This window comes from Pelodiscus sinensis, chromosome 21 (assembly GCF_049634645.1).
Source record: "Pelodiscus sinensis isolate JC-2024 chromosome 21, ASM4963464v1, whole genome shotgun sequence".
In the NCBI taxonomy this organism is placed as follows: Eukaryota; Metazoa; Chordata; order Testudines; family Trionychidae; genus Pelodiscus; species Pelodiscus sinensis.
This window is the reverse complement of record NC_134731.1, coordinates 9195461-9222479: the sequence shown is the minus strand read 5'-3', so window position 1 is coordinate 9222479 and position 27019 is coordinate 9195461. Positions and strand designations below refer to the sequence as shown.

At 46.3% G+C, this 27019-nt stretch overlaps 1 protein-coding gene across 2 annotated transcripts in view; it reads left to right on the top strand.

Annotated features, from left to right (window-relative positions):
* The first annotated feature begins 3171 nt into the window (after window positions 1–3171).
* Window positions 3172–27019, top strand: part of HEATR6 (HEAT repeat containing 6) — a 31025-nt gene continuing 7177 nt past the window's right edge. The window contains exons 1-15 of one of the 2 annotated variants that reach the window (XM_075904787.1): window positions 3172–3414; window positions 8955–9062; window positions 9459–9599; window positions 11553–11668; window positions 15498–15612; window positions 15937–16038; window positions 16621–16758; window positions 17848–18143; window positions 18553–18730; window positions 20999–21205; window positions 21772–21871; window positions 22548–22900; window positions 23639–23761; window positions 25835–25921; window positions 26798–26932. In XM_075904787.1, the coding sequence (XP_075760902.1) occupies window positions 3202–3414; window positions 8955–9062; window positions 9459–9599; window positions 11553–11668; window positions 15498–15612; window positions 15937–16038; window positions 16621–16758; window positions 17848–18143; window positions 18553–18730; window positions 20999–21205; window positions 21772–21871; window positions 22548–22900; window positions 23639–23761; window positions 25835–25921; window positions 26798–26932 (2412 nt within the window). In that variant the 5' untranslated portion in view covers window positions 3172–3201. Of the gene's footprint in view, window positions 3415–8954; window positions 9063–9458; window positions 9600–9975; window positions 11174–11552; window positions 11669–15497; window positions 15613–15936; window positions 16039–16620; window positions 16759–17847; window positions 18144–18552; window positions 18731–20998; window positions 21206–21771; window positions 21872–22547; window positions 22901–23638; window positions 23762–25834; window positions 25922–26797; window positions 26933–27019 lie in introns of those variants that run through there. The other variant, XM_075904788.1, reaches the window with a different exon arrangement.

Below are 27019 nucleotides of genomic sequence, written 5' to 3'. Positions count from 1 at the left end.
TGTTTACTAACCATTAATTGATAAAAATCTAATCCTTCCAACCCTGTCGATGCCTGTACAAAATGACACATGCACTGTGCTTCTAAACTTGTGGAAGGAAATTGAGTCCTTTGCTGGCTGACTTTGAGGAACACCTTTTGTTCCATATCATTTACTGTAAGATCTTCATTTGTTTGTTCTTTCTCTTGAACTGACTTTTTGCTGAGGTGAGCAGATTGCTTTGTGGGCTTTTATGCTACCACCCAATGTCTCTGGGTGTACAGTTGGCAAAAGTTTGTTCTTTTAAGCAATGTTTGATGGTCTGGCTTAATCATATGACTCCTGGTAGTTGTCCTAGATTGGAATAGATAAATAAATCAACACACTGATGTTCCAAAAATGCACAGAAACTACAAAGACAGATCCCCAACCAGAGCCACTGTAATATCCACCAGAAAACTCCTAACACAGCTTCCCTGATATGAAGCTAGTGCTGGGCTGAAAATCATTTCATTAGGGATATTTCTAATCCAACTAGCAAATACAACCAGAAACAGGCATATTAACTAAAAGGCCCTTTGTCCTCACAACATGTCATATGCTTTTTTAATATCCTTGAAAATTACAACATCAAACACCCAATTGAGAAAAGCACTGTGAATGTTAGACTATAATCTCATCATCTAATCCTCTAAACATCTGTTGGCCCTAAAAATCACTCTCTGTGAGGCTAACGACATTATTTTTTTCCAAATAAAGAAGCAAACAGTTGGATGCTATTCCCTCCAAGATGTTTCACTAAATTAGATGTAAGTGCTATACATACATTTGTACTAGAGCTGGGCAAATGCTGAGTAAAAGTGTTTGCAAACACTTGTCTCTAACTGCAGATTTGCTAGACTAACATCACTGTCTACTGTTGTTTGCTTTATATGAAAAATCGGTGACTTTGTATGTATTTATACAGAGTCTTTGAAGCTCTGGTCATGACGGGGGACTTGGGATGTTATAATATCATTGCTAAATAATTTGTGTGAGCAAAATTTTGTTCATTAGATTGTCTGAGGAAAGGGAAGATGTTGTTTTGATTTCCTGTGCAAACATGTATTAGCACAACACATCAGATAAAGCATTCACATGACCATCCTGAAAGCTCTTTGTGTGTGCTTGAAATACTGTAATCAGGAAGCAGAAACATTGCCTTTGACATAAGTCACACTACAGGAAAAGAGTATTTTACACTCCAGAGCACTTTTTCCTCCAAACTGGAATAGCAAAAGAATGTTTTTGCTTTCCTTTCTTGAAGACAGATGGAAATGTTAAGACATCTTTTAAAAAAGAGGCATATGTTTGCTGCAACATAGAAAAAAATTCTTGCTAATCTTGGGCTTACCCTTGCTCCTCCCAAGAAAGTCAGTGATAAAAATGTACTAGGGAGTACACTAACCTTGCTATGCTCACCAAACCCCCATCTGTCCACCACTGCTGGATCATCACTTCCCTTCCTACCCATGCCGCAGCCCTTCCTGCGTCCAGCCCTTCCTGAAGCCAGATGGGGGCTAGACCATGGGGTCTGCCCCAGGATCGGGACTGAGGACAGGCTTCTGTGGCCAGATGGGGGCTGGGCCCTGATTGGGTAAGGTGCCTGGCCAGGGGGAGGGTTCTGGAGCAGGGGAGGGTGCAGGAGCGGGCTGGGGGCAGAGTGTCTGGCTGGGGGGAGGAGGCAGGAACGGGTTGGGGGGCAGCGTGTCTGGCCAAAGGGGAAGGGAGCAGGACTAAACATGGTACCTTGGCAGGGCCTCACTACTGCCAAGTGAAGTGGGACAGTTACATTCCTTATTTTATATATACAACACTCCTGGTTATTGGTCCCCAGTGATACAAAATCCCTTTTGCTACTGCGCTATAGTGTTGTCCCATGTTCAATTTTTGATCCACTGTAACCCTGAGGTCATTTTCTGCAGTATTATTGTGTAGAGAATTGCTTCCCATTTTCTATTTGTGCATTTGAGTTTTTCTTTTTATATGATAAACTAATACATTTTGACTGTGTGTTTCAACAAGAAATAGTCACTCATCCGAGCATAAAACTGTGAGCTGTGTAAGGAAGGGGGTTGCGTATTCCTGTGTTTGAGGAATTCCTTGCAGGATTAGAGCCTATGTTTGTACATGGATGACTTTATTAAAGGTCTAGGATTGTATTCCTTGTTTGTCATTGGATTTCCAATAAAATAGAAATTTATTTGATGTGTTAGTTAGGCAGTTCTCAGCACAGCCAAATTGGATGGGAGGTATAGGGGTTGCCAACTCTGATGAAGCTATTCCGTGAGAGTTTTTTCCCCCCAACATGACCTACTGTCATTTTCTTAAAATAGCCACTTAAAATCTCCAGGATTCCTTTCAGTAGTCACTGGGTGATTGATGCTGATTCCAGGAAAATCTTGGGCCAATTCTGGAGGGTTGGTAACCTTAGGAGGGTCCCATAGTTTTTTCTGCACTATAATGGAGCCACAGAACAGAAAAGGTGGAGAACAACTGAGTTAGGGACCAAACCCGTGGTGTGCCCAGACCAGGGATTCTGTTGAACAAAATTATGGATGCTCCAGATCTTAATCATCACAAATGATGGGTCCCCTAAATTGAAGGCACCTAAGTGAGAGGTCCACATGTAGAATTGGGGTTGACCCCCACTGGCCATGTGTCCAGTGAGGGGAGCAATAGCGGGGCGGTGGCCCCTGGGTAGGGTGACCATATAGCTCATTTTGCTCAGCACAATCCCTTTTTTAAGAGCTGTCCCAGCCATGCCGACGTTCCTGGCAAAAGCGGGCATCGTCGTCCCGCTTGCTCTTGCCAGCTGATGAAGTTGGCAAGAGCAAAGGGGCCAAATGGCCACTTGTGTCAAAAAGCCGGGTGCGGAGGGACAGCCGGGGGCAGGCGCGTGGCTGTGGGGGGCAGGGCCAGGCAGAGGCCTGGGGGGCAGAGAGGCCAGTCCCAGGCTTTGGGAAACAGGCTCACCCCGCCCAGGGGCTTGCCATGGGGCTGGGTGTCTGAGTGGGGCTGGGGCACGTGGGGCCCCTGCGGGGCCTTGGAGCTGGGTGCTGGGGCCCCGGGTGCAACAGTGATGGGGCCCCTGGGGGCAAAGCAGCAGGAGCCCCCCCCGCCCCCCCCAGGCACCCGACCCGGAAGTGCTCCCCGGTTGCCATAGCGCTGGCGCCGGGGAAGATGGCGGCCGTGGCGGGGGCCGAGGCCGAGCTCGAGCCCAGCGGCTCCATCCGGCGCTGCCTGGCCCGGCTCGGCGCGCTGCGGCCCCTGCCCGGCCCGGATCGGGAGGGCGAGAGCGGCCGCCGCACCGAGCTGCACTTGCTGTTCGACCAGCTCATCTCCGAGACCTGCGGCCCGGGCGCGCCGGGGCCCACGGGGGCGCCGAGCCTGCAGGTAACCGGGGCCGAGCCTGGCGGGGGGGGGCGAGCTCGTGGGTAACCGGGGGCCGAGCCTGGCGGGGGGGGGGGGTCGAGCCTGGCGGGGGGGGGGGCGAGCTCGTGGGTAACCGGGGGCCGAGCCTGGCGGGGGGGGGGGGCGAGCTCGTGGGTAACCGGGGGCCGAGCCTGGCGGGGGGGGGGGCGAGCTCGTGGGTAACCGGGGGCCGAGCCTGGCGGGGGGGGGGGGGGCGAGCTCGTGGGTAACCGGGGGCCGAGCCTGGCGGGGGGGGGGGGCGAGCTCGTGGGTAACCGGGGGCCGAGCCTGGCGGGGGGGGGGGGGGGGCGAGCTCGTGGGTAACCGGGGGCCGAGCCTGGCGGGGGGGGGGCGAGCTCGTGGGTAACCGGGGGCCGAGCCTGGCGGGGGGGGGGGGCGAGCTCGTGGGTAACCGGGGGCCGAGCCTGGCGGGGGGGGGGGCGAGCTCGTGGGTAACCGGGGGCCGAGCCTGGCGGGGGGGGGGGGCGAGCTCGTGGGTAACCGGGGGCCGAGCCTGGCGGGGGGGGGGGGGCGAGCTCGTGGGTAACCGGGGGCCGAGCCTGGCCGGGGGGGGGCCGAGCCTGGCCGGGGGGGGGGGGAGCGAGCTCGTGGGTAACGGGGGTCGAGCCTGGCGGGGGGGGGGGTCGAGCTCGTGGGTAACGGGGGTCGAGCCTCGCGGGGGGGGGTCGAGCTCGTGGGTAACGGGGGCCGAGCCTGGCAGGGGGGGCGAGCTCGTGGGTAACCGGGGGCCGAGCCTGGCGGGGGGGGCGAGCTCGTGGGTAACCGGGGGCCGAGCCTGGCGGGGGGGGGGGCGAGCTCGTGGGTAACCGGGGGCCGAGCCTGGCGGGGGGGGGGGGCGAGCTCGTGGGTAACCGGGGGCCGAGCCTGGCAGGGGGGCTGAGCTCGTGGGTAACGGGGGGCCGAGCCTGGCGGGGGGGGGGCCGAGCTCGTGGGTAACGGGGGTCGAGCCTCGCGGGGGGGGGGGTCGAGCTCGTGGGTAACGGGGGTCGAGCCTCGCGGGGGGGGCGAGCTCGTGGGTAACGGGGGTCGAGCCTCGCGGGGGGGGGGAGCTCGTGGGTAATGGGGGTCAAGCCTCTCGGGGGGGGCAAGCTCGTGGGTTACGGGGGTCGAGCCTCGCGGGGGGGGGCGAGCTCGTGGGTAACGGGGGCCGAGCCTTGTGGGGGGGGGCGAGCTCGTGGGTAACCGGGGGCCGAGCCTCGCGGGGGGGGCGAGCTCGTGGGTAACCGGGGGCCGAGCCTGGCGGGGGGGGCGAGCTCGTGGGTAACCGGGGGCCGAGCCTCGCAGGGGGGGGCGAGCTCGTGGGTAACCGGGGGCCGAGCCTGGTCGGGGGGGGGCCGAGCTCGTGGGTAACTGGGGGCTTTGGGGGAGCCGAGCCCGTGGGACGGGGCCGAGCTTGGCCCTGGGGGCGGGGCGGGGCCGCTTTGTGCCAGATACAAGCGGGGGAGCAGGATAAAGTTGGGGGGGAGGTTCGGGAGGGGCAGCTCTGAAGGGTTGGGGGGAGGAGGGATTAAAAGGAAGCTGGGGGTAGGGAAGAGTGACGCAGCCAGCCCAGAGTACAACTGAAGGTGCTGCCTCGCCACCACCCCAGGTTTTCTCCTCACGTGGGGATGCCACCCGCCCCGGAGACTAATCACAATTTAAACTGTCACACGGAGGGAGGTGAGTGTTGTCCCACTTGAGCGTAGTACGTTCTCAGCCTGCCTGTAGGATACACCTGTTCAGAATGGCCATGTCTGCACTAGAAAGTTGTGTTGCTTTCTTGCTATTATGGCAGAGATAGTGATGCAACCCCTAGACTAGGGTGTGTCTAGACTACAGGGTTTTATTGAAAAAAGTAGCCTTTGTTCAAAAAAACATCACCTATGTCTAGACTGCAGCCGTGTTCTTTCAAAAATAAATCGAAAGAACGCAGCAGTTTTTTCAATCCCAGTAAACCTCATTTTACGAGGAATAACCCTTTTTTCGAAAGTACTCTTTTGAAAAAAGGCACTATTGAATGCAAACTTGCTTTTTCGAAAGAGAGCATCTAGACTTTTTTGAAAACGTGGCTTGTAGTCTAGATGCTCTCTTTCGAAAGAGGCTTGTAGTCTAAACGTACCCCAAGTGTGGACAGCTATTGCTCAGAAAATAGCGGTGAAGCCATGGTAACACAGGTGTGAACTGGGGATGTGTAAGATTAACAGGCTAAACAGTAAGCATCACCCTAAATGAGGAATGCTTATTGGTCCCTGCAGAGATGCTGCAGAGGAGCCTCCCCAGGAGTGGGGTCAACAGCCCCTGCCAGCCCCACTCACGGGGAGGTAGCTTCACTGTGGCGGGGAGGTAGCTTCACTGTGGCAGTGAAGCCTCCTTCCCGGGAGTGGGGCCAGTAGCTCTTGCTGGCTCCACTCCCAGGGAAGTGGCTTAATTGCAGCAGTAAAGTCTCCCTAGAAGTGGAGCTGGTAGCCCCTGCCTGCCTGGGTACCAGGGAGTAGGCTTCCCTGCCACAGAGAAGCTATCTCCCCGGAACCTGGGCTGGCAGATGCTTATGGCCCCACTCCCGGGAAGACTTCATTGTGGGTTCTGCAGTATAAAGCTTATTTAAGATTTATACGGCAGAACCTGCAGCGAATGTAATCATGTAACTGCTGAGATTTTCAGCAGGCAGATGGTTACCTTTTTAAACTGACTTTTTACATTCTCAAGAACCTAACCCAAGCCATTCAGTTTTTAATACTCTAGCTCAAGTGTGTCTATCCACCTTGATTAGCACCCTCCCAGCTGCCACAAAGTCATAGCCTGAGAGTCATGGCTTGAGCTGGGGCTATTAAGAGTTCCATGCTTCCACCTCTTGCAGCAGGGAGCCTGGAAGCCATGGCTGAGTTGTGTTGCAATACAGTGGTTCCCAAATTTTTTTTAACCATGGACTGGCAAACCCAGTCAGACTTTTGGCAGACTATTAACATTTTATTAGCATATTCATTATCGTAATTAATTTTGAGAGGTCATGTGTTCTTTTACATCGGTCTGTAAGCACATAATGCATGTTGTTGTAAGGGATCAGAGTTTGCAGATATTGCAAATCTACAACACTAACAAAAATTCTGCTAAAAGAATGGTTGTAACAATTTTCTTCCACTATTTGATCTGAGGAAGTGGGTCTGGGCCACAAAAGCCAATAAACCTAATAAACCATCTTGTTAGTCTTTAAAGTGCTACATAGTCCTGTTCTTTGTTTCTGCTAAAAGAATGTTTTCCTTTTTTATCTTGAGCCATTAACACCTATGTAAACTTTGTTTGAAATATCAGAGGAGTAGCCGTGTTAGTCTGAATCTGCAAAAGCGGCGAGGAGTCCTGTGGCACCTTATAGACTAACTGAAGTGTAGGAGCATAAGCTTTTGTGGGCAAAGACCCACTTCGTTAGAATGAAGTGGGTCTTTGCCCACGAAAGCTTATGCTCCTACACTTCAGTTAGTCTATAAGGTGCCACAGGACTCCTCGCCGCTTTTGTTTGAAATGTAATCTTGCAAATGTCATGAGCTAGGCCTTTTGTTTTGCCTGCAACCTAGAAGGAAACAAAAGTTAGACACTCCAGACTCCCCTCTGTCCCCACCTCACTGCACTAGTCCCCACTCCTGGAGAGAGGGAGATGTGCAAAGGTGGGTCCCCCCAGCCTGCATACCCCACATTTGAACTCAGCAGAGCAGCTCTAGCCTACTGGGCACCCCTGGGGAAGACAGGAGTAGCTGCAACGTTAGAAGCCAGGATGCTCCCATCCACCTCTAGGACCGGGTGATGCACATGGGGCAGGCAGGAAGGTCTCAGGTGTCAGCAGGGGGCCTCTGTCAGCAGCCAGTGCCCCCTTCCCCCCGTGGTCCCTTGGTGGCTCCCCCAGCCACAGTTGGGTCCATCCCACCCTGACTGCGCTGCTGCTCTCCAGTCGACCGCAGGGGCAGAGCTGCAGTAGCTAGTGCTCCGTGGGGAGTCAAGGCGCTGCAAGGTGGCCTCCTGCTTGCTTCCCCCAGCAGCTCCTACCCCCCGCTGAGCTGGGCAAAGGGGGAGATGTGGCCAAGGGCCTGACACCCCCATTGGGCCGCTGGAGAGACCAGCATAGGAACCATGGGGAGGTGCATTCGCACCCCCCTGCGTATAGGCCTGTCAAGCCATGGTCATGGTGTGGCAGTGTGAACTGCTGGCTGCAACACAGCCTGGCATTGGTCAGGAACCACTGTTGTAAGAGGTGTGGTAGTGTCAGTGGTAGCAGACATCTCTGGTTTATATGCTGTGAGTAGGAGAACATGATGGGAATAATGAATAGGGATGTCAGCATGTAGTTGTTTACATGATTAATCAATAAACCTCGGCTTATTGATTAATCCTAATGACTACATGCATCCCCTCCTCTCTGCTGCCTCTATATCAGAGGGCAGCAAGGGAAGGGGGACGCAGGAGCCGGTGCCCGTGGCAATCCAACTTTTAAGCGGTCTCCCCACACATTTTGGCTTCCTCCCCTGCTGCCTCTGATAGAGAGGCAGCAGCATGTGGTGGTGGTGGTGGTGGGAAAGTAGGAGCCAGTACACACAGGGAGCTGGCTTTGAAGTCCGCTTCCTGTGCATACTGGCTGCCGCTAAGCCATCTGTCCCCCCTGCCTCTGATAGAGGCAGCAGGGGCAGTGGAAACAGGAGCTGATGCTTACGGGGAAGGAGCCGGCTTTAAGCACCAGCTTCCGCCTCCCCTCCACCCAACGTGTAAACTCATTCTGACATCCCTAATAATGAAGATGATTGTTAGCACTTTATTTGAGAATTTCCTGTCTCCGCAGCATTTCAGTTCTCAATTATTGCACATCTTAGTAATTGTTTTGTAGGGGAAATAAATTAACTATGGAAAAATGAACATATTTTATTGGGGGTACGTTGTTTGTAGCATGCTACTTTCACACTAAACCAGTAACATTCTTTAATTACCCATTATTCTTCCTATTTGTTTTTCACAAACGACTCCCAGCTTTTCTTTTCTTTTGTGGGACATGCTTAGGTTAATCTTCTCCTTTCACCTTAATATATAGACATTGCTCCTTTTTTTTCTTTCCTCTGTTCCTTGCTTTCCTTACTCTTCTTTTTGTTATTATTTTAAGCTGGCTCCCCACACATTTTGGCTCCTGTTGAAGCCGCTGCCTCTGATAGAGAGGCATCACCGTGGCGAGGGGGGGGGGATTGCTTATGTTGTGCCCTGTATTGAAATATTTTGTTTCGCAGAGATGGTTTATTAAGTGGTAATTTACATATTTAGTAGCAGATCCAGCAGGTGTCGTCATGAATAATCAGTGGGGCAGTCTACTGATTTCATTTGTGCTCCACATGGATCTGGGTATTCTGCCCATGCAAATCATTTGTACAATTGAGACCTTTGCTGGTGGGTTAGTCTCTATTCTGGAGCCAAAATATTGTATTGTCTCAGTGATAAATCATTATTAAGGCTTTTGGCCCTTTTTTTCTTCAACGGTTTTTTTTTCTCCTCAGGATGTTTGTGCTCTACTTGTTCAAGCTTGTCAACTGGTTCATCTCAACCAGGAACATCTTGTCAACAAAGTTTGTCAGCTCATTCATCATCTCCTTAACAGATTCCAGGTATGGAAAATTTGATGGTTCTGTCCATACCCTTTCATGGATATGGATGTGAGCCAAAACAGCTCATGCCTCCATGATGCAGAAACTATACAGAGGACCTAATATGAATGTGCCTGTATTTTCACCTTCCTATTCATCCTACCATTCTTCTGATCTACAGTCTTTGCTGTGCATTGCTAAATGATTGGCTGTTGTAAGAACTACATGTGCTGACCCTCTCACAAGAGACTGAAGAGCTTGTGCATTATGCCTTCACCTACATCTTCCTAAATGTAGGCTCTTTCTGTAAGCAGCGTGAATTTCTAACAGCTAAAACAATCCATCTAGAGGAATGTGCAATATAATAAAATGCTTTTTGGAAGCTTTTATAAATTCTGTTTCTTTACATGATGACAGGTAGTGGTTGATGAAAAGAATTTGGATTTTCTTCTATCCTATTCCATCTCTGCTCTCAAACAATGCAGCTCTTGGACACACACTGAAATTTTGCAAGCCTTAGCAGCTCTTGTTTACAACAATGGACCTAATTGTCAGAAGGTAGGATGAAAAATGTGCTGAATGTTTGCTAAGAGAAAGTGATCTTCAAAACCTCAGATCCCTGCAGTCTCATCCCCTTCCTTTTTTCCAAAAGAAAAATATATCCTGTTCCCAGGCGCAAACACTCTGCTAGGGTTGTGAAAGTGTAATTGTTTACATGGTTAACCAAAGAGCCTGGGCTCATTTGTGAACGTGCATGGTTAAATGCACCCCTCCCTCCCACATGGCTGCTGCCTCTGTATGAGAGGCAGCAGTGCAGGGGGTTGTGTGGGAGGGCAGGTGGGAGCTGGCGCGCATGTGTACTGAGATTTTAGTAACTAGTATTTCCAGGTGGTGTTTATAGTGCTTGAGTTTCATCCTTTGTAGGTGCCAAAGAACTTTAACTTTGCCCTTTAGTGAGGCTATGCAGTAACCATAGGATTATGTTTTGCTGTTTGTTGTTCTAGATTAGATTAAATTATTTAAACATATGCTTTAGATTTTGTTCATGTTTTTTCTAGTTTTTGCATCACTGTAGGGCAAAGTAACTCCAAAGCAGCCAGAGCACACAAGCCAATTAATCTGCTTGTGTAGCACAAAGCAGTTTCAGCGCACCAGTGAACCTGGGCCTTAATTTGCAACTGACGTATTGTTTTAGAGCATTGTGTTGATGAGACCAGTGCTGTGTGAAACAGGCATGTCTGGCTGGCTGATGGTGTCACTATCTCAGCCAGATGGAGAGCTGATCCTAGACAGAAGTGTCCTTCTTGCACTGGAGCCGTATGCCTGTCTGCAGCATGCATATCGCCTCCCTGTAAAAGCCCATTTCTTGCTACCAGGGCAGATTCCGGTGCAGACTTGATTTTTGGATTATGCACTTATCTGCAGGGTGTTCAGCATGCTCACTTGGGGCTCCGTGCACTCAGCGGCAACCTGAGATTCACGCAGCAGCAGGATCAAACCCTCAGTGTACAATGGAGTAAGAATAGCAGTGCTATGACAGCCTTTCTAGCACTGGTGCCAAAGTTAGCATGAAGTTATGGATTCTTTAAAGAGCAGCGACAGCTGCACCAAGTTGCCTACCACTGAACACCTGACACCCGTGCAATCTCCTTGGGTATGTCTACACTTGTACCCTAGTTCGAACTAGGGATGCAAATGTAGGCAAGTGTAGTCTTACCCTTTGACACCAGTGACTCATTACAACCAATAGCATTTTTGCTGGCAAACTAACTGTAGAAAAAAGGCATTGATGGGGCACATTACCTGTGATGTCACAATGATACCTCTGAGTTCCTGAACAGTTGGCTTGAGCTGTGTATAGCCTGTATAATCTTAGCAATTAAGTACAGCCATCGATAATAACTTAGTTTAATTACAACCTAGTGTCTTCAAATATAAACAGTGTACAAGTTATTAAGTAACTTTAATTAACTGCAAAATGTGAAGTCTGTGTTGTTCCATTGTTAAGATCTTTTGGGACAGAGAAAAGACTGATTTACACTAAATTTCTTAACACATTTTAAAATTAATTTTACTTTATAAACTAATGGATTTACTTTTAAATGCTCAAAAATTCATTCTGTACCCAAAAGGCAAGTGCTGTAAGTTGGGGAAGGGTGCTGAATATTTGTCATACAAAACAAGGAGGTTGAATCCCTGCTTAAATACAAAATGGAGCTCCGTCTTAACTATAGAATCGTGACCAATGTCTGTGTAATAATGAATGACAACTTTGCCAATTAACATAATTTCTAATCGGAGGGCATTTAAATCTTAGTTCTGTTTGAATATCTGTCCAACCTACTGTATAGTTGCTATATTTATATCTAGCTATAAGAGATAAGGAGTAGCTTGATTTATATCACATTGGCTATTTCTGAAGTAAAAAGGGAATTTGCCAATTGATTTGCATTCACCAGACCTGACTGTGTATCTGGTTGCCACATAGTAACTGTTGATGGTTTATTTTAGTATCTCCCGGATTTGTTGGGGAAGAGCGGACTCTTGGTACAGTTCAGTGATCCTGCTCAGCCTGATGTGGAACTCAGGAGGGCATCAGTACACAGCATGGCAAATCTATGTCTGAGGTATTACATAAAGTTTTTTCAAGAGGTTTCTATGGGTGCTTTTAAAGTGGGTGTCTGAAAATGCTGACAACCAGCCTGTTCATTCCTGCTAAACACAGTAAAAGCAAGATCAACCTGATGGTTTCAGGGCCATGTAAATGGGTTCCATTTCCTTGAGTAGTCCCATTGACTCTAGTGGGACTGTGCCTTTTGATGAAAGCCAAAAGGAGTTTTTTTCCCCCCTTGCAGCTTTGTGTTGTGTTACACCCTGGGTATTATAAACATGACTTCTGGGTGTGAAAGTAGAAACTTGCAGTGCTCCTAGGTATTGTTATACTCATTTGGGGAAAACTCGGAATTCTCAGTTTCCAAAAACTAAAATGATTTCCAAGGACATTTAATCGAAGGAGGGAGGGAAAGATGGGTATATTGTGCTACCTGGTCTGTGCAACCATAATCAGTGAGTTAAGGTGGTGGTGGTTAATGTTTATGAAATAATTGATTGCATCTTGCATTGGGATTATCTATGGCACTGGAATGGTTGGTCTATGAAAGGTTTGTTATAAGATTCCAAGAATTAATAAGTTGGTAGCAGAACAAGATCTTAGTACAGGACAATGTAGCACTTTAAAGACTAACAAGATGGTTTATTAGATGATGAGCTTTCGTGGGCCAGACCCACTTCCTCAGATCAAATAGTGGAAGAAAGTAGTCACAACCATATATACCAAAGGATACAATTAAAAAAAATGAACAAATATGAAAAGGACAAATCACATTGCAGAACAGGAGGGGGATGCAGGCGCGGGGGGGGGGGGGAGGGGGGAGGAAGGAAGGTAAGTGTCTGTGAATTGATGATATTAGAGGTTGGGAGAGTGGGATGTTTGTGAGTTAATGGTATTAGAGGTGATAATTGGGGAAACTGTCTTGGTAATGGGTGAGATAGTTCAAATGTTTAAGTCCTTGTTGGCAAGTGTCGAATTTTAACATGAATGACAGTTCAGAGGATTCCCTTTCAAGTGCAGATGTAAAAGGTCTTTGTAGCAGAATGCAGGTGGTTAAGTCATTGAGAGAGTGTCCTTTCTGGTTAAAATGGCAAGAAACTGTTTTCTCTTTGTGATCTTGTCTGATATCTGTTTTGTGGGCATTAATCCTTTGGCGAAGTGTCTGAGATGTTTGTCCAATGTACATAGCAGACGGACACTTTCGGCACATGATAGCATAGATTATATTTCTGGATGCGCAGGAATATGTGTTCTTGATCTTATAACTCAAGAACACATATTCCTGCGCATCCAGAAATATAATCTATGCTATCATGTGCCGAAAGTGTCCGTCTGCTATGTACATTGGACAAACATCTCAGACACTTCGCCAAAGGATTAATGCCCACAAAACAGATATCAGACAAGATCACAAAGAGAAAACAGTTTCTTGCCATTTTAACCAGAAAGGACACTCTCTCAATGCCTTAACCACCTGCATTCTGCTACAAAGACCTTTTACATCTGCACTTGAAAGGGAATCCTCTGAACTGTCATTCATGTTAAAATTCGACACTTGCCAACAAGGACTTAACAAACATTTGAACTATCTCACCCATTACCAAGACAGTTTCCCCAATTATCACCTCTAATACCATTAACTCACAAACATCCCACTCTCCCTACCTCTAATATCATCAATTCACAGACACTTACCTTCCTTCCTCCCCCCTCCCTCCCCGCGCCTGCATCCCCCTCCTGTTCTGCAATGTGATTTGTCCTTTTCATATTTGTTCATTTTTTTTAATTGTATCCTTTGGTATATATGGTTGTGACTACTTTCTTCCACTATTTGATCTGAGGAAGTGGGTCTGGCCCACGAAAGCTCATCATCTAATAAACCATCTTGTTAGTCTTTAAAGTGCTACATTGTCCTGCATTTTGCTTCAAATACCCCAGACTAACACGGCTACATTTCTATCACTATTCTAAGATCTTAGTACAGTACACTTCTGCTAATCTGGCACTTGAGGGACCTAGGTGGTGCTGGATTATTGGGAGGTACTGTTATAACAGCTTCAGTCCCTGCCCGTGAGCCAAGCGGTTTGCTGCTGCCAGTGCGCAGCTCTCAGTGTGGGCTTGCTCCAGTTGTGCAAGGAGCCCAGCCACACCAGCCTGTGGTGTGCAGCCAGGTTCCCCAAGCACCCAGCCCAGCCAGAGGTGCTGCCCCCACCTTCCCATCCCACACAGAGCCCTGAGCGCCACCAGCCCTGGCCTGAGGTTCAGCGCAGTGCCGCCCTGCTGCAGCTGAAGCGCAAGATCCCTGTAGCCACGCCTGCCTTGTGCAGCGCGCTGGTTTTGGCGAGTTTTAGTATCTGACTCCCAACCCCCACCTGTGCCGTGCCCCCCACACTCCCCACGCTTGCCCCCTTGCACTCGCCGACCCCCCTTCCCCTCTCACCAGGTGCCTCCCTGACTCACCTCTACTCCTCCGCTCCCCAGCATCGGCCCAGCTCTTCACAGGAGACCCACCTGTGGAACGTTGCCAGCCCAGCCAGTGTGGCGAGCTTGCATTTCCCTGAGCCCAGCCTGCGAGCGCCAAGCTTTCCTGGCCTCAGTGCTCCATCCACCCAGGCTTCAGCCCTCGGCTCCTGGCCCAGCACCAGGCAGCCTTGGCCACTTCCCTGCCTGCCATGCATGAGAGGGGCTCTCAGAAGAGTGGTTCAAGCCCGGCATGTAGGATGGGTAGAGAGGAGAGCTGTGACTGAGTCACATGCAGAACAGCTGGCTTGTCCTGGATCCTTGCCATTTTGATGCCGGACTATCGGGAGAGCCGTAAAGTTGGATGCCGGACTATTGGAGTTTTACTGTGCATCCAAAAACCTTCACTAAACTATTCAGATAAAGAAGGAAGCTTTTTCTTGTTTGTCTATGACAAACTTAAACTGAATAAACACTCAATCTAAGCCAGCAGGAATTTGGACCTGCTCTAAAGAGTTTTGCAGTTAGGAAGATATGACGTGTCACTGAATGGGATCTTTAAAAAGGAAGAGTGTTCTGAGGTCCTGCATGAAGTCAAAAGACTTACTTAGACCAGAGCAAAGTGCAGCATCTGGCAGTTTTGAATGTGATTTTTCTAATTGGATTCTACTCTTGGGAAAATCACTTGCAATATTTGAATCTTATTCTGAACATTATCAAACTTGCACACAGCTGAATTGAGGTAATTAAACATAGGGGCACCAGCTTGTTAGGGATCCAGCACAAAAAAAATTGTTTAATGAATCTAGAGCAACTACAGGAATGGTCATGAGATGGTAAGCTGATATTTAGGTAGCTCAGGTTGAATTGGTGTAGTGATCACCTTCCTCGTATTCATTTAGTAATGAAAATAACAATGTAAATAAAAAAGGTCAATTTTTCACTGCATTAAGGCTGGCTATGTTTTTGCGGAAATGAAAGAAAATGGAAAAGTCAAGATCATATTGAGGGCTAAATTGTATCCCAGTATATACACATGCAGATTCATTAATTCAGTGGGATCAATGCACCCGTGTCTGAGGACATTCCCAGCAGAATTGTGACACTGCTTCTATTGATATCATCCTGCACATCCTTGCGGCCTGAAAAACCAAGCATAGGAATTCACTTTAATAAGACAGGAAAAGCTAGAAGTTAGAATAAATGTAAGCAGGTGTACTGAGATTTTAGTAACCAGTGTTTCCAGATGGTTTTTCTAGCACCAGAGTTTCATCCTTCATAGGTGCCAAAATGCAGATCTATTCCATGTCTCTGCTATGCTAGGGAGGCATAGATCTGAGCTTGGCTAACATTTATTGAGAGCCATATATCTGCTTTCATTTTAGTGTGCCTGGACAGCCATACTTAGATGACTCTTACAGAAGTCTGTGCTTTCAAACTTTCCTAAACGTGTTACAGTCTTCAAAAGCCTCCGATATAGATGACATCACCTTTTGTATGGTATGTTTGAGTCTAACCTGCTGAAATACGCTAATTATAAAGTTATACTACGTCTTGCAGTGCGACATCTAGACAACTTTTAAAATTGATTATAAAAGACTTACTGCAAATCAAAAGACTTCCTGTTTGGCAAAGGATGTACATGCCTTGTGATTTGCAATATTGTCAGCTGAGACTTCACTAATATCTTTCAGCTCTAGTTGGTTGTTCCAAATACCTCAGTGGTGCTAAACAGTTATGTTGTTTTGGACTGTATAAAGTGTGAAATTCATAAGTTGAAATATGCTATATTTGTGTGGTTGGCTAATTCTATGTTATTTTCAGTTGTTACAGAATGCTCTGAAAGGTATCCAGTCACTCTTAAATGGTGGGAAGATGAAGCTAATTCAGATTGATGAGCTTGGGTCTCTTCTTGCTGTATTAAAGGTGAATGGTTTCTTGGTTTAAATCCACTTATAGAGAGATGGACTGTATAGTGTATGCTCCTCCTATCCCACTTTACATGGAAACAGATAAGAGAGAAGACAGGGAAAAAAAAATCACATGGCAAGCTGATGTGTGGTTTAGGAGGATAATATAGAAAAGGAAATGAAAGACATTGGAGAAAGTGAAAAAGTTCTCTCTAGAGTATAATAAAGCCATCAGTTCTCTCACTCGTATTTCCTCTCACAAAGAAAGTGATGGCAATGCCTTGATGGTTAAAAGGCAAGTCTCCCATTAGCTTCAGTGATGGACCCTTGTTAAAATCCTTCTAGAAATAATTCAATTCAGTTGCCAAAATATGTCCACTTGGAGAATCAGAATTACTGTTGAGGTATTTTATTAGGCTAGTAGATTCTCCTCATGCTTATTTATCTGCCATTAGCAGCTTGGGTGTGAGCTTAGGGAGACAAGATACAGAAAAGAAAGTTGTAAAGTAAACGGAAAACAATTGGTGACTGCTTGAATATATGACAATTCTTTGCACATGCAAATGGACCAGAAGGCTGTTTTTTGTTACTCTTCTAGAAATGCATATACTATGGGCTTCCTGGACTGAACGTGGAAGTGCCTGCAGTCTTGTACCCAACTCCACTTCCTCAGTATGATGGAAGATCGCCTGTCAAACAGGAACAGTTGGAATTGAGCACCATTAAGCAAACAGGGGTAAACGTAAATTACACAATGTGTTGATTTTTGTTTATGTCTATCTGTTTTGACTATGTATTTCCTGTTATAGTGTTAATGGCTGAAAGTTTCTTCCTCTTCTCAGCATGTGGTGTATTTCACATTGCTTACCTTAATGGTATTGATTATAAATCTCTGTGCTGAATAATAAATTGCTCTGCAAAGTCAAATGATTAGAACAGAGGGTTTTGCGGAGATTGATTTGATAGACTTTCGTTGTGTGCATTAGTTATGCATTTGTAGTCAAGAATTTGTGACCTGCAAATGTGGGACTGATGGTGGCATACTAGCTGTGGCACTTTGTATCGCAAGTTACACTACTTCTTTTCTAACACACAATCACGTCTTCCTGGAGAAGTTAAGCTTATCTAAAAATGTTTCTTTCTTGTTTGTGTGTATCCATTTCTCTTTCCCTTTGTTTATTTTTTTACTTTGTAAAGTATTTTGGGTTATAGATTACATGAAAGACATTATAGAAAATAAAGCTATAGAGTCATTTTGTTAGCTTGTAATCTTTTAAAGTTAATGAGTATCTCCTATAAATCTAAACGAGATACAGGAACCCTTACATAAATCACTTGAAAAGATATCCTCCTGCTAAGTATCTTAATATAAAATACTTTTTTCTAAACAAAAATGTCTTATAACATGTACCTCTTGGACATTAAATTGTTAATATTACATTTATTTTTTCTTTATTAATAAACCGAGTATGCAAGCTGAAATGCATTGAAACAATCAGATCTTAATCTATGTATAATTCATTTATTTAACACTATTTCATAACAGTAACTAAATACCAGAGACCCAAACTTTTTCTTTGACTGGCTAAAGTTAATCTGTCTATCTCAAATAAGCCATCTAGCTACTTATAAAATGTGCAACTCCATATTGGTGAACTTAAGTAATAAACATGCTAAAGTTTATTCATTCATGCTACTTTTGGGGATTTTAGTGTCTCTCTGTTTCTCAAATGTGATCTGGATTTGCAGGATAATAAAATGTTTTCTGGTGGCAAAATTCTTACTTTAATCTGTCCTTTGTGGTTTTTCCCTCCTCTTGACACAGACCAGAAGAAAAAAGTCCAAGGGGAAACAAAAGAAAGGACAGTTGGGGGAAGAAGTGAAAGAAGAATTGGAAGGTGATGTAGGAGATGGAGCAATCCATGGAATGGGCGTATTTCAGTTACATTCAGGCAATGCACAAAGCAGTTCTTGTCTAAATCCCTGGAATCGTACATTAGATGCTGCATATATGCCTGCTGGAAAGGGTCACTTATCATCATGCTGTCCCACCTGGAAAAGGATCAGCAGCAGTGAGTCGGAGTATTCTGATGCTGAAGGTGGAATACAAAGCAAAATGAGGTTATTGTTCATGTAAACGTAAAGCAATGAAGCAAATCATATGTTGTTCATAACACTCATGATTGTGTGGCATGTTAAATGATAGTTTTTGTCCTTTTTTTAGATAAGGCACCAGTTTAGCACATGTGCAGTGTTTTACTCCCTTCCCCACTCACACAGTCCCAGCACTGGAGTCTTGAAACTCTTAGAGAAATTATTTAATGTGATTTATATATTTATTAACTAAGACAATTGAAAAGTGGTAATTAGTAGTAGTCTGTAAGTAAACTGATGCTCTCTTTTCTCTTTTTCTTTTTGGACTTAGCTGTTCTACTTGGAGTTCTTATAGCTAGTCAATAACCTGAATAAATGAAGTCAAATTAGTTATTTTTCAGAGCTGCTATTAATTCGTCTTTTTATTTCATTAAAGGTCATATCAAGCCAAAGTTCGTCAAGGGGCTTTAGCCTGTTTGCTTTCCACTATCAAATCAATAGAAAAAAAAGTTCTTTATGGCTACTGGTCAGCATTTGTTCCTGACACACCTGGCATAGGCAGCCCACAGTCTGTATCCTTGATGACTATTGCTTTGAAGGATCCCTCTCCAAAGGTAAGGGAATTTTTTGTCCTGAAAGCTTTTATTTTATTTTATTTCAAGTTCTAGTCTTCAGATTTGCCTTCCCTGATCTTTATGGCCTTTCTCAGTGTACCACAGGACTAAGAGAGGGTGCATTGTTAGCATAACAAAGGATCTGGTATGTATATAGACTCTAAAATTATGAGATCAGATTATTGGCGTTAAACTTATTTTTCTTACAGAAGAGTCATTGAGGTGACCAAAGAGTTTCCAAAATGTATGAAAAGGGTTGATCAAATTGGAAGAGATAAAGAAAAAATTTCACACTATGTTAAGAATTTGTCTATACAGGAAAGTGTGCATTAAAGTATGAATTTAAAGCTCAGTAGCTGCTCTGCACTAGTTCTACATGTGGACAGTCTTTTTGCACACTAAGACTGCCCTCTGGAGGTTTAGTGTCATACACTTTCAAAATGCATTAAGCTAGTATGCACTCTTACCGTATACTCAAAAAGTCCACGTGGGGAAATAATGTGGAATGTCCAATAATGTGGAATAGACAAGCCCTAAGTGGTTCAAAAAGTGGTGATGGTTCCTTCCAGTTGAGAAATGACGACACTTTACTCACACAGGATAAATAAATGGAATGCTATACAAAGGAAGGCAACTGAAATGGAATAGAAATGAATTTCAAATACAGGCAGTCCCCGACTTACATAAGTTGGATCCGCACTTACGAACGGGGCTTTTCTCGCCCCGGAGCTTGCGGGCGGCGGGACCGCCCAGAGCGCAGCGGTCCTGCCACCGTGTCCTCCGGGGCAAGAAAAGCTGCTCCGGGTCTCCCTGGTGTGCTGGGGGGTCCCCCGGCTCTGCGGCTTTGCTCCTGTCTCCCCGCTGTGCATTAGCTGTGCACAGCAGGGATACCTGAGCAAAGCCACACAGGCGGCGGGACCCCGCTGCCCGCGCGGCTTTGCTCCTTTGCCCCAGAGCAAAGCTACACAGGCGGCGGGATCCCCCGCCTCTACGGCTTTGCTCCTGTCTCCCTGCTGTGCACAGCTAATGCGCAGCAGGGAGACAGGAGCAAAGCCGCAGAGCTGGGGGACCCCGCCGCCTGTGCAGCTTTGCTCCGGGGTCTGCCGCCTGTGCGGCTTTCCTCGGGTCTCCCTGCTGTGCTGGGGGGGACTCCCCCCCAGCACTGCAGGGAGACAGGAGCAAAGCCGCAGAGGCGGCGGGATCTCTGTGCCTCCGCCGCTTGGCTCGGGTCTCCCTGGTCTGCTGGGGGAGGAGGGGGCGCAGCTAGTGCGCCCCCCCCCCCCCAGCAGACCAGGCTTTTGTTGCGGGACGCCTGGGGTAGAGCAGCTGGGGTGCTGCCGGGTTGGTCCTGCGGGGACCTACCCGGCAGCACCCTAGCTGTTCTGTCCCAGGAGTCCAGATTCAGCCGCTGTTGAAACTGATCAGCGGCTGATTCCAGGAAGCCGGGGGCAGAGCAACTCTGCCTAGGGCTTCCTGTAGTCAGCCGCTGATCAGTTTCAGCAGCGGCTGAATCTGGAGCCAGTTCCGACTTACATACAAATTCAACTTAAGAACAAACCTATAGTCCCTATCTTGTACGTAACCCGGGGACTGCCTGTATCTCAGTTTGTTTCTAGAGGAGGAGCTTAGAAGAGCTGGAAAGTACTGATATTAAAACAACCCCTTAAAAAGACAGGCATATTGTGATGGATGGGCACTTTTCCATAGTGATTACAACCCAATAGTTGATGCATGGAAAAGTTCTAGGTCGAGAATTATGCATTTTAAGGTGCCCTGAATTCCAGATGTGAAGGTCTGTGATGATGCTGAATGGTAAAGAGCCGAACATTTAAAAGCTTTTGATAGGAGAATCCAAGGAAACCTCAGCAGATAAGGTGTTGAATCCTAATACCCCAGTAATGAAAAGGAATGGTGGATAAGTGAGTTGCAAAGCCATGCCTGTGAATATCTGCTGTTGACCTGCAGTCATAATATTTGTGCTGTTAACAGAGTATGTACTCTGCATACTAATGTGCTTTTTTTGGGAAGAGACTAAGGACATTCTGTCTTTAGTGAGTTGCAAAAGACTGTCATGCTTCAGAGAGCCGAGTCCCCTGATTTTAGCATATCCTGTGGTCCGTACACACATAGTGTCTTTTTTTCCTAGTGAGGAGAAAGCTGCTGCGTAACACACACACACACAGTGAGAAGAAGCAGGAAAAGGAAGGGTTGACATTTTCCCATTGTTTCTTTGATTGAAACAGAATTGAAATTATTGTATCATTTCAGACTCGTGCCTGTGCTCTTCAAGTTCTCTCAGCCATCTTGGAAGGTTCTAAGCAGTTTCTTTCTGTTGCTGAAGATGCACATGACCATAAAAGAGCTTTTACCCCTTTCTCTGTAACTATTGCTTCCAGCATCAGGGAGTTGCACCGCTGTCTGCTGCTAGCCCTGGTGGCAGAATCCTCCTCACAAACCCTTACACAAATCATCAAGGTACTTACACTTACTTTGAACATGCTTATAATTTTCTAATGACCTTGAAAGCAGGCCTCGTCCTTTACAGACAAGACTGAGACAGGGTGATTATGCAGAAATCCAGAGATCTGCCTGGCTCACAATAGCAGTTGTTTTTCATCCTTACAAGGCTTGCCATATTGATTCTGCCTGGAAAGTCTCATTGTATCTCTCAAACACAGTTTTCTTGTTTCTGTATTTCCCTTATGGCTTCTGTGCTGAGCAGATGTACAAAATAATGCTGTAGAACTCACTATCGAATAATAATTGTAAAGGTTTTGTTTCTTTTTTAATGGTAATTTTGATTTGAGTTTTTAATTTAAAATATTCCTTCCATATCTCGATTTTTATGATTGGTCATATGTGATCATAGTAATTATTTTCGAAGCACAGTTTTTGGGTCAAATTTTCAAATACTGTGCAACTGTCTTCAGTTATTTGCAAATACAATCAACATTGCTATCTAAATGACCTAAATCATAGGACAAATCATTTTCAGCTTGGCCTCTATCACCTCTCATGCAGTGATCTCTTATGTGTTTTAGTGCCTTGCAAATTTGGTATCGAATGCACCGTATAGCCGTTTAAAACCTGGTCTATTGACAAGAGTTTGGAACCAGATAAAGCCATATGTTCATCATAAAGGTTTGCATTGCACTGGGGTGGATCCTTTTCTCTCTGTATATGTTACATTGGTTGCACCTTCCTGATCCGGCACCCTTGGTACCTCTGACTGGTCCTTTATGAGGGATTTTGCCGGACCAGGGGAGGTCATTTCTGCCTCTCCTGCCCCCAGCCCTCTTCCCCCCCCCCCCCCCCAGCCTAGCCTACTAGCTCCCCACCTCCTGTTGGCTCTGCTGCCCTCCTGGGCAGCTGCTGCTGCTGTGGTTTCCGGCCCTGCCAGGCAGCTACGCACTGCAGCTCCGGGCCTCTCTGGACAACCGCACACCACTGCCACGGCTCCCAGCTCCACCACGCAGCCATGTGCTGGGTCTCCCAGCCCCACAGGGCAGTCCTGATGCCAGGTGCTGAGTGGCACTGCCGTCAGCCTGCTACCTTGCTGGTCCCACAGGGCTCCCCGCTGCTGGCGCTCCACTGGGACGCTATGGTCTTGCAACATCCATTCTGGACTTTGGAAGTTTCTGGACCAGAGAATCCCAGTTTACAGAGTTTGAACCTGCATCTTAACTCAGCTCAAATTCTTAATTACTAGCATTTTTTTTAAAGAACAACATTTTATGATTGGTAACAGTGTAAGTAACATCACCACTTAGTGATGTTTACCCTTTACAAATTTTTTCCCCCATATTGTCTTTAACAGATGTTAACGTTCGGGTTTCTAGTCTCACGTTGTTGGGCGCTGTTGTGTCCGCTCAAGCTCCTTCACCAGAGGTTCAGTTACTTCTGCAACAACCCAATTCTTCAGGGCTAAGTAATAGCGGTACAGCAACTCCTCATCGCTTAAGTTCCTCTGAGTGGTGGAGAAGAGCACCACCCACACAAGGGGAACCCACAGGGAATTGGGAGAGTTCATCTTTGGAACCCTGCTGGCTCATACGTCTTTGTATCTCCACTGCTGTTCTGCCCAGAGAGGATTCCTATTCCGATAGCGATGCTAGCTTCACAGCTGGTACCGTCTATGAACCATCTCCTGTTCGACTGGAATCTTTACAGGTAGGAATGAACAAGTGCTAGAAGAGCTAACTAAATGTATGAAACTAAGAATAAATATCAAATTTTACCAGTATCAGCTGGTTCTGCTGCCCTCGTCATTTAGTTATCTTGTCTGATGATGGGGCATGAATGTATGTAGTAAGAATTGGGAGTGTTCTCTATGTAAACCTCTATTTCCGGTGTTGAATATAAGTTAAATCTTGACTAGAAAGATCTATCGGTGAAATGATAGCAAAAGATGACTTTGGCCTGAATGAAGCACCATGTAAGATTGAGACTCACGAACTCACCTTTGGTTTTTCTTGATGTAACAGTGCAGAAAAGTATAATTTTGTCACTTCCATCCTAAGGAAATTAAGCTGCCTCATTTCCTTGCCAGAGAAATGGATGCTTGTCATAGCTGGCTTCATTAACCAGGACAGCCAAACTATAGGAGAGCCAGGGCTTGTCAGTTTCACAGATTCTCTTTTGCTTAGGTAGTAGTTAGCTTCAGGAGAGCTACTTTAAATGTGAATAATTAATTTATTGCAAGTTCTTGTTTGATAGTGCTTTTGTCTTGTTCTATGAAACAAGATCCTAGGGTTCAAATATCTTTTGTGTTCACTAGTTTATGTTGTACTTTCTAGCTCTCATGTTAGTTTAGTGTATGGTTACTGTATTGACTAAAATATTGTTTTTTCTTTTTCATGTTGGTAAATTAGAATTCAGTATTTATTTTTTCCTTTTCATTATCTGCAGGTCTTGGCACTTCTTGTGAAGGGTTATTTCCCTGTGGCTCAGAGCTATTTATTAGAGCTTGGAGAGGTGGCTTGCAAATGCATGGAAGAAACAGATCCATCCATCCAGCTCCATGGTGCCAAAGTAAGAGCATGGAGAAATGCAGATAGCTTTTTACTGAATGCTGCTCTGTACGCATGCTTTAAAGTATTTGTAGTTAAGCTTGATGTGAAAATATCTTTATAATCCAAGAGAATTGTATATAGCAGGGGTTCCCAAACTTTTTGACATTGGGACCAGTAAATCCATTCGTGAGCTTTTGGAGGACCGGTAACATTCATTTGCAGATTTGCATATTCATTAAGCAAATGGTGAATATGCAAATTGTTTCTGGTCCTCCCAGAGCCCCCAGTGCTAGCATTAGCAAAGCTTTTGATATGGTCACCCACAATATTTTTGCCAGCAAGTTAAGGAAATATAGATTGGATAAATGGACTGTAAAATGTATAGAAAGCTGGCTAGACCAGCATTTCCCAAACTTTTTACTTTAGTTGGAACCCTTTTTTTTCAGAGCTGTTTTTTGCAGTCCAAAAATATAAACGCATATAAAAAAAAGAATTAAAAATGAATACATTTTCACTGTTTCACCCAGCTGTATCCTCCGCCCAGCCTGGGCCAGGGCTTGGGGGACCCAGCGCAGCATGGGCATTCCAGGAGGTGGGAGCAGGAGCATATTGGGGGTAGGGTATCTGGCTAGAAGGGAGGGTACAAGGAGGGGACTTAGGTAGAAGTTGGACCTCTCTGGTCTGGCACCTTCTGGACCTGACTGGTCCCAGAAGAGGGATTTTTTGGACCAGGAGAGGTCATTTCAGGGCTCCTGGTTCCCTCTCCTCCCCACTAGGCTTCTTTGCAACCCAGCTGAGCTGTCCACCCCCTCTAGTTCCCTGCACCTCCCCCAAAACCATCCCCCATAAACCAAGGGAGTGCAGCATCAGTTTCTTGCAGCCCCTCACAGCTCAGCTGAGCTGCCCTTCTGTTCCCTATGCCTTCCCCCATCCACCTCAGCCCAGTTGAGCCCTGCACTGGTTCCTTGCGTGCCTCCCCCACAGCACAGCTGAGCCCCGTTTCCCTGAACCTCCCCCCAAGCCCCGCAGAACTGCTGAGCCCAGCTCTGATTTCCTGCCCCTCCCTCCCCTTGAGTCTAGCCCCGGCCTCCTGGCACCTCCCTCCTCCTGCAGCCAAACTGATCTCTGAGCTCCGCACCTCCCCCCTGCCGCAGCTCAGCCCAGCACCCCGCAGCTCTTCACTCTCGCAGCCCAGCTGAGCTCCGTTTCCCTGCACCTCCCCCCCAAACCGCACAGACATGCTGAGCCCAGCACTGATTCCCTGTCCCTCCCCTTGAGTCCCAGTGCCGGGTTCCCAGTACCTCTCTCTTCCTGCAGCCCAGGTGAGCCCAGCACCCCACACCTCCCCCGCAGCCCAGCCTGGAGCTCCCCTAGTGTGGCACCTGGGGAGCTCCCATTGGTCCCCCTCTCTATGCCTCTGCGAGGAGCCCAGAACATCTGGCTGCATCCTCCGCCCAGCCCAGGATTTGGGGGATCTGGTGCCGCACGGGCACTCTGGGAGCCTGGAACACCCCGGCAGCCATGCTGAGGCCTGGTATTTTTTTTTTTGCCACAGACCAGTACTGGGCCGCGGCTCATAGTTTGGGAAACGCTGGTATAGAGGGAGAACTCTGAATGTGCTTCTGTGCGTTTACTTCATACAGTACACACAGACAAGACCTTTCCTTTCTCCATACAGCAGCGTATTGTGCAAAACCCTACTCTGTCCAGTAAATCATTCTTTTCACACTCATAATTCCATTGAATTCAGTGGGAGCTCTAGCTGTGGAAGCAATCCAGAAATGGACCCTTATTTATTACTCCCACGACAGCTGATGTGGGAGATATGGAAGTTTCCATTTGTTCGGGAACCATAAGACATTTCTATCTCGGCAGAGAAGTTTACTATGTTGCCCTCCTTGGAGACTTTATTTAAGAAGAACTTTTCCACTAACTTTGAGCTAGCAGTCATAGAGTGTAATGTAAAATAACATTAAATTACAGATTTCATTCATTGTGTAAATGACGGAGGTTTGTGCTAAATATTTCTATAGTCAAATAATAATGGAGTTTGCTTTGATAAGGAGCCAGTTCATTTTCTTTTTCTTGGCAGCTTCTGGAGGAGCTGGGCACAGGCATAATACAACAGCATAAACCAGATTCAACCATTTCTGTCAGTCAGAGAGTACCTGTTAACTTGGTAAGTATATGGGCTTTTGAGATGGGATTACACTTAATGAAGATTCATGTCTTGAAATCTGAAAACTTATTGGCCCTGAATGTAGATATAACAATCTAATGTAAAACTGAGGTAGAGGGGAAGTACAAAGTATCTTTAGATACTGGTATGGTATACACTGAGCAGCAAACTATGATACTGTAAAAATCTACAAACAAGCATAGATTGTAGGATTTTATTGTGATAAGCTGTTTGCTCCTATTAAAATGAGCTGACAGGAACTGCTGTGGTTCATACTCATTCTTTTAAGATGGTATTCGTGTGTTCTATGCTAAGACAGTTATGACAATCTTTGTCAAAGCTGAGTAAACCTCCTGGTAAATATCAAGCTAATTTAAGGAAGTGACGACGAGTTACGGGCATCTCTTGTGTGATTACTTGAATTAGATATTTTAAACTTGAAGAGGCTATACCAAGTGTGTGTGATCACAGAAAAATCCATTTGGGCTATTTCTTTGACACGCTCATTGAAGTTGAGAAATTGTGCTTCTGGCAATAATGCATGTCTGTTAAATACTCTTTCTGTGTACTGAAGGCTATTTAAAAAATATTTTATGGAATGTTAATAAAACAAATGAAACAAACAGGGAGAGTCAAAACATTATTTGTACAACTTCAGGATAGAGCATAATAACTATTTTGAGATTTCCAACTGTCGTAATAGTAAATTTCCTGCTTGTTTATACCCACTGTTGTGATACTAGGTGTGTTTCAAAGATGGTCTTAGAAAAGACAGTCCATTTCAGGATCAGAGATGTGGGCAATATTGTCAAGCTCATCTGACATCAGCATCAGTGGTTTAATAGTTTCAGTTGGTAAACAGTTTCTCCACCACAGGTTGTAACTTTTTGGACTATGATGCTAAATGGCCCTTTACCTGGTGCCCTTCAGAATGCTCAACATCCTACGCTTCAGACAAGTGCCTGTGATGCTCTTTCTTCTATTTTACCAGAAGCTTTTAGCATTCTGCAGGTAACAAATGCCCTCTCTTGATTGTGTCTTTTTAAATATTATGTCTTCTGGTTTTATCCCGCTAACTATATTACTGTTGAAACGATG